General features: G+C 39.1%; 1 protein-coding gene across 1 annotated transcript in view; it reads left to right on the plus strand.

Moving 5' to 3' along the window:
- LOC145914603 (titin-like) overlaps window positions 1–18,030 on the plus strand; it is a 94,046-nt gene that overhangs the window by 63,316 nt on the left and 12,700 nt on the right. The window contains 40 exon segments of the mRNA XM_083002424.1: window positions 233–386; window positions 745–872; window positions 949–1,055; window positions 1,296–1,408; window positions 2,245–2,335; window positions 2,987–3,190; window positions 4,106–4,226; window positions 4,400–4,516; window positions 4,888–4,991; window positions 5,296–5,448; window positions 5,893–6,016; window positions 6,345–6,494; window positions 6,691–6,851; window positions 7,164–7,303; window positions 8,873–9,352; window positions 9,721–9,898; window positions 10,018–10,077; window positions 10,282–10,480; window positions 10,706–10,898; window positions 11,009–11,202; window positions 11,268–11,361; window positions 11,662–11,935; window positions 12,281–12,417; window positions 12,676–12,856; window positions 13,109–13,224; window positions 13,520–13,716; window positions 14,012–14,135; window positions 14,245–14,387; window positions 14,624–14,762; window positions 15,011–15,146; window positions 15,219–15,358; window positions 15,598–15,716; window positions 15,849–15,966; window positions 16,116–16,323; window positions 16,393–16,531; window positions 16,694–16,897; window positions 16,998–17,130; window positions 17,255–17,404; window positions 17,478–17,612; window positions 17,743–17,894. Coding sequence (XP_082858550.1) covers window positions 233–386; window positions 745–872; window positions 949–1,055; window positions 1,296–1,408; window positions 2,245–2,335; window positions 2,987–3,190; window positions 4,106–4,226; window positions 4,400–4,516; window positions 4,888–4,991; window positions 5,296–5,448; window positions 5,893–6,016; window positions 6,345–6,494; window positions 6,691–6,851; window positions 7,164–7,303; window positions 8,873–9,352; window positions 9,721–9,898; window positions 10,018–10,077; window positions 10,282–10,480; window positions 10,706–10,898; window positions 11,009–11,202; window positions 11,268–11,361; window positions 11,662–11,935; window positions 12,281–12,417; window positions 12,676–12,856; window positions 13,109–13,224; window positions 13,520–13,716; window positions 14,012–14,135; window positions 14,245–14,387; window positions 14,624–14,762; window positions 15,011–15,146; window positions 15,219–15,358; window positions 15,598–15,716; window positions 15,849–15,966; window positions 16,116–16,323; window positions 16,393–16,531; window positions 16,694–16,897; window positions 16,998–17,130; window positions 17,255–17,404; window positions 17,478–17,612; window positions 17,743–17,894 — 6,210 coding nt within the window.

Raw genomic sequence — 18,030 nt, forward strand, 5'->3', positions numbered from 1 at the left:
CCAAGGACAGTCAACGGCAAATGTTTACTATTCGCTTTGTGTGCTCGGAAGCCAGAGGTCGCCAATTAATATTATTTCTTCCGGCTAACGAAATGTTCCTCTTGACAAGTGTTAAGCTATCGTGACGACATTGTGTGCCCTAATATTGACATGGACGTGTTTCGGGGTCACCAATGTCGCACGGATTACATTGTTTATGGTTCCATAAAGACACGACCGTTTTGTTACCCAGATAAAACACAGCAGCCAGTGCAACATCGAAAGTACGCGCACATTTTCCGCCCTCACAATCGCCAAAAGCGAGAGAGATGACTCAGGTTGTTACACGCTTCAAGTCACGAACCAAGCCGGTGTCGATCAATTCTCAGTCAGCGTAAAAGTTGTTGGTAAGGAATTTATAATACAACAATTTCCTTCCGTTGTTCTGCTCGTTTGTTTTAGAAGCTACAGGACACAACTAATGTCGCGGAATTTTCCTGTGATTAAAGAGGAATCAATCACTTTTTTGTTGTTGTTTATGTTAGTGGGAATAGCAACTCCTGGACTTTTTTTTAATTTAATTACGATAGAAAACCCATAAAACAAAACCACAAAAACTGAAAAATCTGGCCTGTAATCCTTGCCAATAGGTGTATCCCTTCACCAAAATTGTGACAAACTTTTCCCAACGCTATGACAATCAGGCATTTTTTTATTTTAATAAGCAATCACGCATGTATAAAAGCATGTTCGTTGTACATACAGATGTTCCTGATCCGCCAGGCAAGCCATTCGCGCAGAGCGTTACTGGTGACGACATAGTGGTGTCGTGGTATGGTAGCGGCTATGACGGTGGCAGTTCCATTAAGTCCTATACCCTGGAAATGTGCAAGGTACGTTGGTATTTACAAAAGCCAAATAGTAAGCGGTGTAATGTTTGTGACATCTGATGGTTGCTTGTTGTTGCAGGTTCGGGAAAACGGTTCTGGTAGTAAAGTTTGGAGCCGGACGGCATCGACCAACAGCACTTCTCACACTGTAAAGAACCTGGAAAAAAATGCTGCTTACATGTTTCGGTTAGCATGTTTTAATGTTCTTATAATCTTTGTCAGTTGAAGGAACATTTTTGTCGTTGTCGCAACCACTGTATAATTTTAGTTCTGCGTCAAGAAAAGAATCAAAAGATTTTTTTTTTAAATCAATGGAGGTCAAAATTTAACATTTGTTGCACGAAACACGATTCATGTATATGTTACTTTCTTTCAAAATATTATTTTTACTGCCTATAAAACTGCTCCTTGCTGCTTTTTGAACAGGGTATGCGCCGAAAATATGTATGGGGTTAGCAAACCCGGACCCACCTCCGACATCGTCCGTAACGTCCAGGTTAAAATGGAGAACGGAGCAGACTCGTCTGATGAGGAAGAAGGTAAATAGATACTAACATGTGGATAGAAAGATGAGTAGTTTCACTGTTAAGGATATTGTAGTTTTCTTCGTTTTTGTTGCATTGTTGCATCATGTCCAGGGTTCAAATCCCGGTGTGGTAAAAAAAATAAAAAAAATATGTATTTTGATTTGAAGCTAAAATGATAAAAGGAACAGTTTTATTGTTGTTGAAAGTTTAGCCTTTTATGGCACGTATGTTAAACGCATATATTACTAAATCAGGCGGCGAAACTGCTTTGTTTCGTCTAGCCTGTTCATTGAATAATAATCGCTTTGAGATAGTTTTGGCGCTGTATTGAGTGACAAGGTGCTGACAAGGGGGTCGTCGTTGCGACGAACTGCAGCAAATGCCATTCGCTCGAGCTCACACCGTGATATGAACTGAGTCATTCGTCAGTTTGCCGTTGCGCTCGGCCGTCACCCGATCAAAAATGATCAGCGTAAATGTTAGTTTAGATATGGTTGCAGTCGATCAATCTTTTATGCATAAAATCGATGGTATTTTGCCAAACAGCCATAGGCGAACCCGAACCTAACCATTTGGACATTATATGCTTGTAGAGTGTATTAGATCTGGCAATGTATTAGTTATTGGAAAAGTTGTAATATACAGTGACAGAGTTGTAATTTATCCAAAAAATATGGATAGTCCACAGTTAACAGGTAAGCTGACAGCGTTTGCGAAGTGAGGAACATTGCTATATGTTGTTGTTATGCACAAAATTTCTGCCATATCTCGTAATATTATCTATCATTTTCGTGATGTCGAGTTCCATGGCGTGCACAATTTTCACTTCATATTGTTGTTAACTGCAGACGAAAGCACATTCGTGAAATACGAACCTGTGAAGATTCGACAGAATCAAAAGTTCTCGACGAAATACGAAATACACGAAAAACTTGGACAGTAAGTTGGATGAGTGCAGTCGATATTTACCTTATTGCTTCTGTCTGAATGAGTTTTTTGAACTGTTTTGAGTTACGTTTGCGAAACAAGACAATTACAGCTCTTTCAAGCATTACCCTCGTGCGTACTGAAATGGCATTTTGCTTTATAAACAGTATTTACCCTGCTGATATTCTTAAATGTTTCTGATACTGCGTTGTTTTTACCCCTAAATTTTGATTCTCTGGGGGAAATTTATGTGAATATCCGTTATAGGACTGCATGATTCATTAAGTCTAAGGCGTGTCTATTTGTGGCTTAGCTTCACCGTAATCCATTGCTACAGTTTAATTAGCTACATTCATTATTAACGAGAGTGCAGCGAAGGTAAAGCTAACCTTTTCAACTCCGCGTTCGGTTGAATGCGTGATTGCTTATGATGGGTATTTTGATAATTTGTGATATCGCTGGTATTCGATGATCACTTAACGTAAGACTACAATGGTTCACAGTTATTGTTAGTGTGTGATAACCAAGGCGCTTTCCACAAAACCCAAATATCTCACATTATTATGAGTGACCATTTGGTCAATATTCCAATATGCATTTGTCGAGGTTATAATGCATTTGTACATGCCACATATGCGAAAATGTTTACATTGTGTTCTGTAGAGGTCGTTTCGGTAAGGTTCACCGAGTAACTGACCGAGCAACTGGGAAACACTATGCCGCCAAAATCATGCGCGCCCTCAAGGTCAAAGACAAGGAGGCAGTTTCACTGGAAATCGAAATCATGAATAAACTTCGTCATCCGAAGTTGGTCCAGTTAATCGACGCATTCAGCTCTGGAAGGGAAATCACGATGGTCATGGACTTGTAAGTCTAGACCTTACTTGTTCTTGTTCAATCCAATCAATGTAATTTTTTACACTTCGGGTAGGTCGGAAATCTAAACCTAACTTGATGGTCTTGTTCAAACCAATCTATGTAAATGTCAAAGTTTTGGTTTTTAAGCTTAAACGTTTTGTTTGTTTTCCTATATTTCACATAACCAATGGGTATGGCAATGTAAAAAATACAACCGCATTTAAAATTAACTTATTTGTGCCTTATTCCATGTACGGTTAAAGAGGTAATATTTTCACTTGAAAGCACGTCCGAAGTTGTAAACTATAATGGGCGGCAAATAAATTGCAGTAATAACATTTCGTAGAAAGTTAAAACCTCATTCACATAATAAATTGTTTGCCTCGGTTAACTCGCTATCGAATGTCTGCTTATTGTCACGTCGCAAGGGAGACCTGTGCGTCGCAGCGAGAGTATGACGTCACGCCAGATTGGGGGTGTGACAAGAATGCATTGCGTCACATCCGATCTCGATCAAAATGTAGATTTCTGTGTTTTTTCTTGGTGGCTTTGACCATAATTTTTTTTCTGTTGGTGGAAGGCAAATTTATGTAGGTAACTAGAACGAAGAGTACGATAAAAAAAATTGCGATATAAATACATGCTGCCACTCTGTTCTATGTCAAAAAGGTTGTTGTTAAGTTTTACTTACATTTAAAGTTATTTGTAATTATATTATATTGTAGTACTGTTTTAGCTGTGTTTAGATACAAGAATCACTATTTTCTTAACGACGTAAATTTGTCTTCTGAATTCAAAAATTACCATTTATAGTTGACAAAAAACTCAATGGGTTAAACTTATCACTGCTCTTCGATGTTCACTTAATCGTCTGTCGCGTGGGTTCCGCTATTGCTAATTAACCCTAATTGTTGTTACATGCAGAGTGGCCGGAGGGGAACTCTTCGAGAGAGTCATCGACGAAGATTTTATCCTCACTGAAGCTGCTTGCATCAAGTACATGCGCCAAATTTGTGCCGGTGTGCAGTTTATGCACAACAGCAATGTAAGTCACTTTTGCCGAAAGTTTAGTATAAATTGGTGCCGGCTTAAGTGTTTAAAGTTCCTACATTGTGAAAATGAAGGCAATAACAAAATTACCTGTCTTTTTTAACAAACAAAGTTGTACATTTTCTCCTTAGTAGTATTTGTTTTAATTAAGCTTTGTGCATTTGTCAGATCGTCCATTTAGACTTAAAGCCGGAGAATATTATGTGCATCAATAAGACTGGAACGCAGATCAAACTCATCGACTTCGGCTTGGCGCGAAAGTTCAACGCACAAGAAACCGTCAGGGTGCGATATGTTCTGAACGTTTGAGTCTAAGGAGAATCGTTGTTACAACATACAACTTGTTGTTTGTTTAGATCACTTTGAACGTTGCCAAATATTTTATGCATTCTGTTTAATTGCGCTACGTAAACAATATATTATGTATTGATTTGACATTCGTTTTAATGCTACCAATTCTTTCGGGGCGCATAAACTGTATGAGTATGGTCGTATAAACTGTTCAAATCAATTTGTTTGAAATATTGATTATTCTGTCGATTTGACCATGATTTATTTAAAGGCACAAACCATAAACTTATATTAGGCGCCGCCGCAATAATATCTCAAATGTTTCGCCTTATTCACATTAGATTTACAAATATATTCTCTCACAGGTCATGTTTGGAACACCAGAGTTCGTTGCCCCCGAAGTCATCAATTATGATGCGATCGGGTTTCAGACCGATCTGTGGAGTGTAGGGGTGATCTGCTACATCCTGTAAGTCAAAAGGATGGGGGTGTTTGGTGGGGTTTTAAACGGACGGTGATGCCGGGGAAATTTTGAACGTCACCGGGGGTTTTGTACATGTTTGACCTACGGGAAACTAATGTATTTAATTTAATAAGTTGTGACATGAAGCGGTTTTGAGTAATTTATGTTATGTAGAGAGCATTTTTACAGTATTAACAAATTGACGTTTCACACAAAATTATGTGGTTTGTATAAACGGTATTTCCTTGAAACCTCCTCATAGTGCACAATATCCCCTCTTGAAATCTTGAAATAATGTTCACTTGCACAGACTTTCTGGCCTGTCCCCGTTCTCTGGTGATGCGGACTCGGAAACACTTTCCAATATTACGGCAGTCAAGTGGGATTTTGACGATGAGGCTTTTGACCAAATTTCTGATGAAGCAAAGGATTTCATCAGCCACCTTCTTGTCAAGTCCCTTAAGTAAGTGCTGCGTCAAATATTATATGTAACGATGATTGTATTTTATTAGGCTGTCCTTCTGGCACAATAAAAAAGTAACTTTATTGACCGACGTTTCGCCTGTTATCCAACAAGGCTTCCTCAGGGTAATGATGCTGGATAACAGGCGAAACGTCGGTCAATAAAGTTACGTGTTTATTGTGCCAAAGGAACAGACCAGTAAATTACAATATGCCTAGCGACAACAGAAACATTATATTGATAATTGTATTTGTTTGTATAAATATGTCGCATGCAGACAGTTGTACAGATTGTTTCGAGCTGTAAGGTCTCATCAGTGCAGCTGGTGACTGTGGCACTGGGCTAGCACATGGTCCTGTTGAACAACAGTACCTAAAATACAACCCAATTGTTAACTGTTGGCGTGCGCTCATTGTGTGGCAAGAAATATCAATTCTTTTGCAGGAACCGCTACACTGTCGACAAGGCCCTCCAGCATAAATGGCTGAAGAACGATGTGAAAAAGATGTCGAAGAGCCAACTGAACACGAAAAATCTGAAAAGATTTCTGGCGCGCCGAAAATGGCAGGTTAGCGGCACTTGTTTTTTGTAATCATTATAATTTTGATCTGCGTATTTCTTTTGTGACACTTTTTGTTCATGTTGGGGTCAAAGTTTGCTTGATGCTAATACGCCGATAACGCCCCTCTGAAAAACCACCATTTTATTTATTAGATGTGCAATTGTCTTAATGTTTGTATTATTTAAAGCGGAAGATGGTTGTGATTCCTTACACGAAAACCGTTACCATGCGCAAAGCTGTCGAACAAAACCGACTTTTTCTAGTTTAACCATTTTTAACTACCATTAGAAAAATGCTTTCTGGCATATCTGTTTGTTGGTTTTTGTGCTTTAAGAAAACTGGTAATGCAGTTCGTGCGCTTGGTCGCCTGGCTTCCTTGGCTCGTCTTCCCACATCGTCCTCTGGCGCCTCCAACGGCCAAAGAGAATCAGGGTTTCTTTCAGCTCTTAAAGCCCAGCTGGTACGGGAAAAGGAGAGTGGAGAGGTAATAGCATTAATGCGATTTATTCCTAATTCCTAACTGTATTTTTTGACGTCATTATTACCTATTTGCAAGTACAATGTATGCAAAAATTGCTCTAAACGTTAACAGGCGACCACAGTCAAAGCAAGTCCTGCATAACATTAAATAAAATGTTGTTCCTCAACAACTCGTTTTACTAAAGTCATGATCGTTTCAGGAGCAAGAAAAACGTAAACCCGATTTTCTTCGAACCTTCGATGACGTCGAAGTGGTCGTAGGTTCGGCTGCAAAGTTCGAATGTACGATCTCTGGCTGCCCTGACCCTGAAATAGTGTGGTACATGGACGGAAAGCCAATCAAGGAGTCACGGCACTTTAGGTTGGTTGAACAAATAGGTAGCGTTCACCCTCTGACCCTGAAAATAGGTATTGAACAAATTATTCGTAATTGACTACCAAAATCAAAACCTGTTATTGGTAAAACCAATTATGACGGGCAAAAGTAAAATTTTAGGTAAAAAATTAAAATATGACGTGTCACATTATAAATGAGAAGAATATGATATCCATCGCAATTAACTCTTTTCCTTTGCTGTAATTTACTGTGACTCACAGATCAGTCTCAAGTTTTCAAGCTTATTGAAATATTGTCTTGTGAAATAAGTGTTAATCATCCTTAATACTTCACCAGAATTTCGTACACTGAAGATGATGTCTGTACGTTGCTTATTACCGAGGCCGGTCCGCACGACGAGGCGGAATTCACGTGCAAGGCGATGAACAGCGAGGGTACAGTGGAACACAGCGCCGAGCTTATCGTTATCACTCCAGGTGTATGACGTAATCACATTTGCACGTCATCACTGGTCTGCTGCTTGAATTGTGACACCGTGTGTGAACGCACAGTTTGGTTATGACATGTTGCTGTTTTCTATTTTTGTGAACTGCTAGCTTTCTTGTTGTTGTTTTTGCTTCTTCCACTTCTTCCGTGGTTATCTTGCCGTCAGGTGGTACTTGTTCTGTTTTTTTTCACTTTTAGGGGGTTTAGGACACAACTTACTGGTGTGCGATTTATCTGTACCTGTGTTCACTCTTTCATAGTAATTATCTCCAAATCTGGACGTGTTTTAGGTGTTTTTCTTTCAGTACCTATTTCAAAATGTGGATAAGCCAACATGACATTGGTAAATTTTGCTCAGAAGATCAATATTGTCATTATCACTGCCATTATCTGCAGCAAAATCGTCCGTTTTGGTAAACCCAATGTTGGCATGTAATAGCACAGCTTTCATTTGACATTATAAATTTAAAAACGTTTTCTGGTACAAACTCTTCGAAAAAACGACCTCCATCACAATTAACGTTTCGTCCATACTGTGATTGACCGACTTGGTACACTTGATGCCAAATCAGTTTCAAGTTTCTTCTCACATCCAAAAGTTTCTGCGGTAGTCATTTGATTTGTGGTCTGTGTAATTCGCGTCTAAACTTTTTCCTTGCTTCCACTACGTGTCTTAATGAGTGTAAACCTTAGATTCTATTTTGTAGCGTTAGTAGTTTCTCTTGTCGTCTAAAATCTAAACGTTCGTTCTCGTTTTGCAAACTTGACTGTTCTCAATAGGCTGTGATTCATTGACAACGCCAGGGCGGTTTCCTGGTACTCTTTGCTAAACTCATTCATCACACATGCACTGTTTGCCACATTCAAATTGGTTTCCATGGTCACGTATCACTGGTGCAATCATCGCTCAATGGTGTTATTGTGCACAAAGACACACAGATCTGTACACAGTAAAATCAAACAGCATTCCAGACACGAAACTCCAGTAGTTGTCGTAATGTGCGCAAAGGTCGACACAATTTGAAATCATAGCTTCGCTTGTAGTGAAATAATATACGTAACGTTAGGCTTCAACTTACTTTCTATGGTCTGCCATATTGTCATCAATAGTGTCTCTGTAATCACCGTGAACATTTCGTTGATCCTATTGTGTGACGTCACTACTGCAATAACAGCCTCTTTTTCTCTTATCCTGCGACGATTTTGCCTCCTAGCTTTCTTTGTTGAACAGTAAATGGCCAACACAAGTTGATTTTTGGCGTGGCGCTAATAAAACTGTTGATCAATGATTAGTAATAGCCTTAATTTTGTATTTACCCAAGCTATCCTTTTTTAATGGCAGTAAAAAAGCGCCGCTTGAATTTTTAATTTTAATGTAAAGAAACCTGCATATTTGGAAAGGAATACAGCTCCTCGTCAGTTTAAATATCGGCATGTTAGTTACATTTTTTTAGAAATAACAGGTCCTAATTATTTGCATATATATTGCTATCATCGTGCAAAATTTTATTGCAGGTTTCTATAATTTTCCATATTTTTATAACTTTTCTCTCTTCCAGCTAAACGAACTTCATCCTCCTCTTCTTCCTCATCTACATCCTCTTCTCCTTTAATTTTCCAATCACCACTTTTAACTTCTTCCCCAACCTCTGAACGGAAAATCATGCTTGACGATGAAGACGTTCTAACAGAATGCTTTAAAGTCGACGAACCTGTTTTTCTTACCTTTCAAATATGCACCCAGAGTCTTGAAAAGAGTTTGTCGAGCGTTATTGTAGGAGACCCAACCTTCCAGTGGTTTAAATCCGAGAAACCCGAAGATGAGGATATGTTGTTAAATGAGGAGCATTTCAAGCAAGTTGTTCCCAATAAAAACTGCTCAATTCGGTCATTCCCGTGTTGTAAAGATTTGGATCAAGTTGAATCAAGTGTTTTGGTTTTACACTCACTTTCTCGTGAAAATAGTGGGATTTACATGTGCAGCTATTTTGGAAAAGACTCCAAGGCAACAAAGAAATACAGAATTGTGATAGCAGATGGTGAGTATGCTCAGTAGCAAAATATCAGTATTTTTTGTTTCACATGTTGACAAAATGTTAGAAACTAAAATTCCGGATTTGGTCATAATTCCGATGAGAAGTAGACATTGAACCAACTCTTGCCCATTTGTTTTTTTTCCGAAACGTCCAAATATATCAAACATGTTAATCTTTTCGGCACTATGGGATGACAAATGTTGTGTGTTGCATGAACACATAACGCGATAAGCCCGCATATCTGATAAGCTAAAATTTGCTTGAGGAGTTACAATAATTCTCCTTCAGTAGTTGTTGCTTACTCTATATTATTGACTGTTTTTAGTATACATATTATTGTTGGTATCACAGAGCATTACATTGTTTCGTAGAAGAAACCATTCACCGTAAGACCAAATGCCTCCCGCCACGCTTTGTGAAGATATCCAGAAATCAAACGGTGCCCGAAGGCAGCGACGCAGTGCTAAAGTGCATTGCTTTAGGAAAACCGGCTCCACTAATTTATTGGTATATGTATGGGACAAGGCTATACCAAGGTGAGAGGCACAGGTGAGTTATACATTTACAGTCGCTGTGGACAAATTTGCCATAACACGCCATTGCTTATGTAAGATACACGGCGTTCATTACTTGCATAAAAAATTGTTGCATTATTTTGTATGTTAAAGATTTGCAACGGAGGGAACGGATGGAACCTTATCGGTTTTAGCAACAAGATGGTATGACAGGTAAGCATCAATCTTACTTTTTAAGGGGTCAATCTTGCGGACATAAAAATTCAAAATCACTTACTTACTGGTAGGCAAGGTTTGTTTTCGGTGGCTGCCAGAGAAAATGTAAAAGTAAAATTTATACCATTGCTGTGCCTCATGTCATAAGATCCACAAGCCAGGAGCAATCAAAACATAATTTTAAATATTTCTTTTTCGTAGTGGTAAATACGAATGTCAAGCCGTCAGTCCTCTTGGAAAGGCAACGTGCACAGTAGATCTCTGTGTTCAACCCGCTGAACACCAGGCGGTGGAGTTTGATGGAGCTCCAATGTTTCTCTTGCGAACAGAATCAAAGATCATCCAAGTGGGATCCAATGTCACATTTAAATGTACCATTGCTGGAACTCCAAGCCCAAAGGTATCACGTTTCTTTTATTTAAAAATAATCCAGGTCCCTACTACCTTCTGCTAATATAATATGATGTTGGTTCTGCTAATATAATATGATGTTGACTTGAAATGAACAACAAACGTACATGCTTTTCAGTATTCAAGTAAACCAAGCACCTAAACTACATTTTGAAACAGAACCTAAAGTACATCAAGAAGTTGTAACTCTTTTTAAAGCGGCTATTTTTTCTAGGTTTATTGGAAACGCGGTGATCACATAATTTCTGCTCGGGAATCCTCGCGATTTGTTCTCACGCAGAACCCTGGTGGAGCGTTCAGTCTCACTATCAAGAAAGTCAGACTTATAGACGATGGCAAATACACCTGCGTAGCTGAGAATACTAGAGGGGTAGCCTTGTGCGGAGCGTTTCTTATGGTGGAACTAGGTGAAATAGATTACCTTGACATTTATTTGTCAGCCTTAAGTAACTTTGCACTTAGTAAGTAAACTGCTGTATGCATTCTATACACAACGAGCTTCATATTGTGTATTCAGCAAATGGGAATCATTCGTTTGGTTCCTACGACGTTTTGCCTCTCGCGCCTGTCTTTGTAACACGACCATACAGTGCTCGGGTGAGATGTGGTTATTCAGCAGCTTTCCAGTGCACAGTTCACGGTGTTCCCCAACCCACATTAACGTGGCATGTAGCCAATGGTACCAAGATCTCTTCCAACGGACATTACACGGTAAGACTTGTATATGTTCCTCAACCTTTGCGGAATTGTATAACTGATCCGACCTATATGTCTAGGTGGAAGATGTCAAGTCTCATCACACTCTACGCATCCCAAAGACGAAGGAAACAGATCGTGGATTTTATTTCTGCACCGCCTCCAATAGTGCAGGTACCCAAACTTTCAAGTTAAGGATATGACCAACTTTACTTCTTTGCCTTTGCAAACATTGAATAGGAAAACTGTGTGCTGCAATAGTTTAAACCACATACAAATGCATATAACAATTTCACTTCATTAAACGCTCATTGAAATCTATTCTCAAAAATGTCTCATAAGTTTGTTTCGGTTAAATGTTCGTGGAAAAATGTCCCGACTAGGTTAACCTGTGTTGGTGGAAAATTAAACCTAGCAAAGAGTTTTAAATCTCTATTTCAGCAGTTTGAAAAACTAACTGTGTTCACTTACCAGGCGAGGTTTCCTGCAGCGTGAAGCTTGCCGTCACAGTTCGGGAAAGCACCGTACCGCCTTCGGTAAACTTCGGATCCGAAACTCTTTGTTTAAACTCATCCGACTTAAATGCTGATCAACTCCCGGTTAAAGCATCGACCAAATCCTCGTCGAGTTCCAAATCTGTGACATTAACATCGGGAAAGAATGCGAAAATCAGTCTTACTGTTCGCGGGGTTCCAAAGCCAGAGGTCACGTGGTATAAGGAAGGCAAACAACTGCGAACCGGAAACAGGTGATAATGTAAAGAGCTGCGCATTAATTTCTTCGTAATTAGTAGCAAGGAACAAAAGTAAAGCCAACTCTGCACGGTAGTTTTGGATTAAAAATATTTGCTGAGAAATATTTACAGGCATGCATTGCTCGCAATAAATTATTTTCTTTTATCTCTGGGACGAAACCATTATTTGTATTTGTTTGGATAACATAAGTGCAAGCATTTGATGTGTATGTAATGTTCGTATACAGCCACAATGCTAAAATACATACACGTAACAGTTTCTCTTTTACCCGTGAGGAATATTCATTTAACAATTCCAGAATTATCCATAACTTTTATTTTGTAATTTCCTAAAATCAGGTTTAGTCTTCATAACACGGGAAATGTTCACCAAATTCGAATAGCCAGAGTTCATAAAGACGATGCGGGTTTGTATTCCATGTTGGCCTGCAACGCTGGCGGCCTTTTCACAACCGTGATCAACATATCAGTGAGAGGTATAGAAAAAGCAGTAAAACGCGTTTTTTAAAAACAAGTTTTTTAAAAAATGTCACGGATTTTCCATGATTTAATTGCCAAGACTTGACTCATATGTTTAATGCTATTCAATCATCGCTAAAATGCCTTCTGGTATGAAGAACAAACATACATTTTGGCGATATTTTTATAGCTTTTATCCACATATAATATTCCGCCGTACAGGCAAATATTGTAGACTTTCAATACAGTAAAGAGCAAAACTATACCTTATGCAGAGGTTCGCCTTCCGTCAGTCTTCACAAAAGATCCCGAACCAGTAACGACTGCACATGAAGGGGCGGATGCAGTTATTCAATGCAGACTGAAGGAAGACCTGAAACCTTCGGACGCCAAATGGTGGAAAGAAAATGAGGTTCTCTCCGGAAAGACCGGAAAATACGAGATGACAACTGATGGGTAAATTTTTGTGTTCGTAAACTAATTATAGAAGATTGCTTCGTGTAAATGTCTTTCATAATGACGATACATATCATTCCATTTTTTATGCACTTGCCTGTGGTTTACCCAGCGTTTGATTCAGTCGTAATATTGAAGGTTATCTAACAGATCAAATTTAAGCGATGTTGTAAAGTGTCGATAATATGTTGCTGTTCTTTCCTAAAGTACTGAGATCCTATATGCAGTCAAACTTAATATCCTACATTATAGAGCCCTCCGGCAGCTCACAGTGAAATCAGTTACTTCTGAAGATAGCGGCGAATACAAATGTAAAGTTGGTGCCCATACCACCTCTGGAAAACTGTCAATTCTCAAAAATCAATCAGGTATAAGAATTGTATACCTTTTTATTTTTGGATTTGCGTCGTAATCGTTTCAGTAAAACACAGTTGACTGTACATAATACCCAGGCCCTACGGAGGGGGGGGGGTGCAGCTGGGCCCACGTGGGTCTAAAGGCGCCCACGGATATCATCAATTGCTTGAAACTAAGAAATTCGTACCACAACGGCTAGGAGTTCCCAGCTGTAAAATCTGTCTCCTAAAAAAGTCTCACAGCGGCACATTCTTTTCTCTCAAAGGCTCCAACAGTAATGGAAACAACCAAACATGTTTTCTACAGAATCCACTTACATGCAAAACAAAAACGAAACGAACGAAGACAAAACTTCGATCAAGATATTAAGTCTCCCAACCCCAGCCCACATGGAAGTACCGGAAAAGGGCACCCTTATATTACAGCACCGCATATCGGAAGATATTGAAAACTGTAAATGGACATTAAATGGAAAAGAATTAAAGGAATCAGAGAGATGCAAGGTGTGTGAAGAGTACATATGTTCTGACTGGTGTTCGTTATGACATGGGTTGCGAAAAACGGCATTCGTATTGTGGGCTGTAGTAGTTGGGTCTTCGACATCACTTGATAACGTTTCTTCGGTTGCTTGTCTTTCATAAACATTAAGAGTCTCCGAAACATATGGTCGAAACAGTAGTCCTGTTTACAGCTTGTTTAATTATTTTACTTTTCAAATATTTATTGCTGTTGGTGTCAAACATATAATGCAAATTTAAACTAAAGCAGTGAAACCGAGGCTGTTGTTTCCTTCCATAGATAAAAGCAAAGGACGGAAAATATTCTCTAATGCTCATGAACATGACACCTGGAGATGCGGGCGACGTGGTTTTTACGGTTCCGGGCACTAAAATTGCTATTACTACCTCCATACAAGTGCAGGGTAATTTCCAAACAACATTTTCATGCTAAGATTTTAAACTTCACTGGATTCGAAACGCAGTGGCAATTCCTTGAAGATATCGCCTTGATGTTTTCCCTTTTGTTTTTAGCTTTACCTGCAATTCCAAACGTTCCAAAGATTGAACTGAAAGGTGATAAAGATGTTCTCGTCTCCTGGCAACCTACCGCCAATGACGACGATATCGATTACGTTATTGAAGCTTGCGGCGAAAAATGTGAAGAGTGGAAAGAGGTGAAAACATATTCCACCTGTTTAGCATTACGCCTCGTTGGTGAAAGCTCCGCTGAATTGAACCAAGTCTTAAAACAGTTGGCTATCGATGGGGGTTTCCAATTTGCAAAAAAATTGTCGAAATAAATAAAAAAATATCTTTATTATGGAAAAATATATTCTATGGTCGGTCCTTATCCCTGTTTTTACTGTATTTCTTAGAAAAAAAGACAATATTTCTTCAATGCTTTAAACAGGTCGGCTGCGTTTGCGAGAAGGTTGGACACGTCACTGCTCTTGGGCTGGAACCTGGATTGTCGTATCGGTTCCGCATTAAAGCTCAAAACAAAGCCGGTGCAGGAATGAGTTGTCAACCAACTGAACCAATAATAATACGTGAGTCTGGCCCCTGTTGCTATTAGAGTAGTGGGGGAAGAATGGAACATAATTTTTAAATATTAAAAAATATCTTTATGAAAGATAGTTTAGATTTATTAATTTGAAAATTAAAGCATGGTACGGGAGTAAATGTAGAAAACTTTCCGTTCAATCATAACACAGGCTTTGGCGAATCTACATAATTCAATTTAAAAGCTTAGTTTAAAATGCAAGTTTGAATCTCAGTGAATCACTTACATTTTCAGCTTCAAAGACATACATAGTGCAAGGTTTGGATGACGTGGCAATCTTGGAGGGCGAAACAGCTCGATTTAACGTGCAGCTCAGCAGCAACTCGTGCGAGGGGAATTGGTTTCTTAACGGCTTGAAACTCTCTGAAAGGTGATAAACTACAAACGAAACGTTCACGAACCTTGACACCAGTCTTGTGGCATTCAATTTTGTTGTCCGCAGAGGCGAAACATGTCAATTGATGACGTCAGGATGCGCTCATTCACTTGTGATGAGAAATCTGACCAAGACTGGAAGTGCAACCGTCCAGTTTGTGTCACGTGACGGACGTTTGATGACGTCAGCGCAACTTATCGTGAAAAGTTTGTGATTTTTTTTATTTTTGGCAAGATTTACATGTATTTGCATGTCATTTCCCCTGTAGAGGTGCGTAATGCGTCCTTCATGTGCTAAGGAGGTATTTTGGAAAAGATCTACCAGATATATTTGTTAGCTTGGTCCGAATTTATTATGGTTGAAAGTAAATATTAAATAAACGTTCAACGCCATTTGTGACGCACCTTGTACCATAATTTTTGATTTGTTTCATCTCGTGTTGCAGGAAAATCACTTTCGGTTGTCCAAAAATTAGTCGATGCAACTGTAACAGAAAACGCTGATGCGACGTTTACAGTAGCGCTATCTAAGGCAGTCAACAAACTGGGAAAGTGGTATCATAAGGTTTGTTGCTGCTAAGTATGTTAAATACCCGAAGTAATAAATGATTAACATTGCCGATAAGTAATAAATTATTAAGGTTTAAATGATTAACATTGCCGATACTTATGTGACGCATATTATGTTTTTTTACAGGGCTTAGAGCTGACGCAATCACATGACGTCATAATTGAAAAACGTGGCGAGTTTCAAATGCTTCACATGAAAAACATCAAAAATACCGCGTCGGGGGAAATACGATTCGTCATGCCAGGTATACAATCAAAATCATCAGGGGTTAGGATAGTGTACATTTTGTTCTAAATTTGCTGTTTTCTGTTCTTGCAGCTGTAAAAATAATAAATAAAGCCATGAATGCGTGATGCAGATGTTTGTAACTAACCTGTACCCGAATGCACACAGGTGAACCCCAGACAGGATGCACTGCACAGCTCACCGTATTGGGATGGTTCGAAACCGAACCTTTTCAAAAAATAGCGGCCCCAATGCCCGAGACCACCAGCGTACGCCCTGGAGAGGACGCCGTATTTGTGGTGGGCCTCTCATCCGACGGAAAGTGCAATTCCACTTGGTCTCATTGCGATAAACCAATACCGAAGAAAAGCAAAAAGTAAGCTTTAAGTGACGACGTGTATAGAATATACAAACTTAAAACAACGACTTTTGCATTTTTGTACAGGTACAAAATAAAGCAGTACGGAGATGAAATAAGGCTGACCGTGCGTAACGTCACTATTGATGACGTAGGACCGATTCAATGCGTTGTTGACAAGCAAAAAACCGTGACTAATTTGATCTTGGATTCGGCGTCATTTGAAGTAATTATTTTCACATCATATTTCCTAAATATGAGACGTGTACACTCAACATGTCGCCTCGAATATTGCGGTAATCATTTGCCCGACTAATGTGATCAGCCTGATTAAAAGCGTTTACTTGCAAAACTATCAAAATATCAAAGGATTTGTGAAACAACATAGGTTGAAGATGGTAGGACAGAAGAACCAACTAAACCGAAGTTTCAATTTCTTGACGACGACGTCGAAAAATCCAAAAACTCGGTTCGGAGCTTTTCGGAAGGCGATTGTGACGTCGCCATCACGTGCCGGGTTTCGGATCCCGTGGTAAAGGTCGAGTGGAGAAAAAATGGCAAGGTTTTGGATGTCCATGATGGCAATGTAAAGGTAAGATCGAAAGTTTACTATAGTTGCAGATTTATTTATAACAGCAACAGTTTAGCAATACAAAATCAAACGAAAAATTTACAATGTTATGTTGCCACAGGTTGTCGACGAAAACGACGAACGAAAATTGATTTTCAAAAAAATGACGCCACAAGACAGCGCAACGTATGAATGTATCATAAAATATGGGGATGAAGAAGTTGCGAAGAAGATATTTGACGTCATCGTTCGGGGTTCGAAGCATTCTATATAACATAATCCTTTCAAGAGTGGAATTAAAATAATAATAGTATATTTTGCGGTATTACAGCAATTTAATGCCATTCTCGCTAATAGCATACACTCTTCACTGTATAGAAACGCCCCAGCGCATCACAAAGCAACTTAGCGGAAAACAGCAGCTGACTGAAGGCGACACCATGCAGCTGTCCGTGCGCGTGGAACCACCCAATGCTGACCTCGTGTGGCTAAAAGATGGAATGAAATTAAAACTTTCAGACCAAAAAGGTAATCTTTCAACAACGCTTTGTCCAGAATACGTTTGTTTTCATTCATGTTATAAACTGACCCAACTTTGTAGGTTCCCGTCTAAGTGAAGAAGGGCAAGAAACGTGTGAAAGATGCCTATTGGTCAAAGTGGTCACGTGCCAGGACAGCGGTGTCTACTCATGCGAGACCCTCCATGACTCATCAACTATTGAAATTAAAGTTTCGGGTCAGAAAATCTTAATTGTAGAAATCCAAGTCAAATTTCATGAGGTTTTTTTTTGTTATTATCAGACAGTAACCTGTTACTGACCATAGTATATGCATTTTCTTGTGTAAATCTTTCTTGAATGTGTTAGAACCGGTTGTGAAAGTCATCGATAAGCTGAAAGACTGCGAGTGCGAAGATTGTGGGACAGTGAGTTTCCAAGTGAAGCTGTCGCGTAAACCGAAAACAAATTGCCTGTGGAAGTTGGAAGGAAAAAAACTAACGAACACCGAAAATTGTTCGGTGAGCTAAAATACTTGTTGCAAATAAGTACTAGTCTCCTGGGGATGAGGCTTTAGTCTGAGAAGCCCTTTAACCCAAACGTTATGTTTATGATATATTTGATATATTATATTTTATCCACGTTAAAGTCCGTTTA

Source organism: Ascidia mentula, chromosome 9 (genome assembly GCF_947561715.1).
Source record: "Ascidia mentula chromosome 9, kaAscMent1.1, whole genome shotgun sequence".
In the NCBI taxonomy this organism is placed as follows: Eukaryota; Metazoa; Chordata; class Ascidiacea; order Phlebobranchia; family Ascidiidae; genus Ascidia; species Ascidia mentula.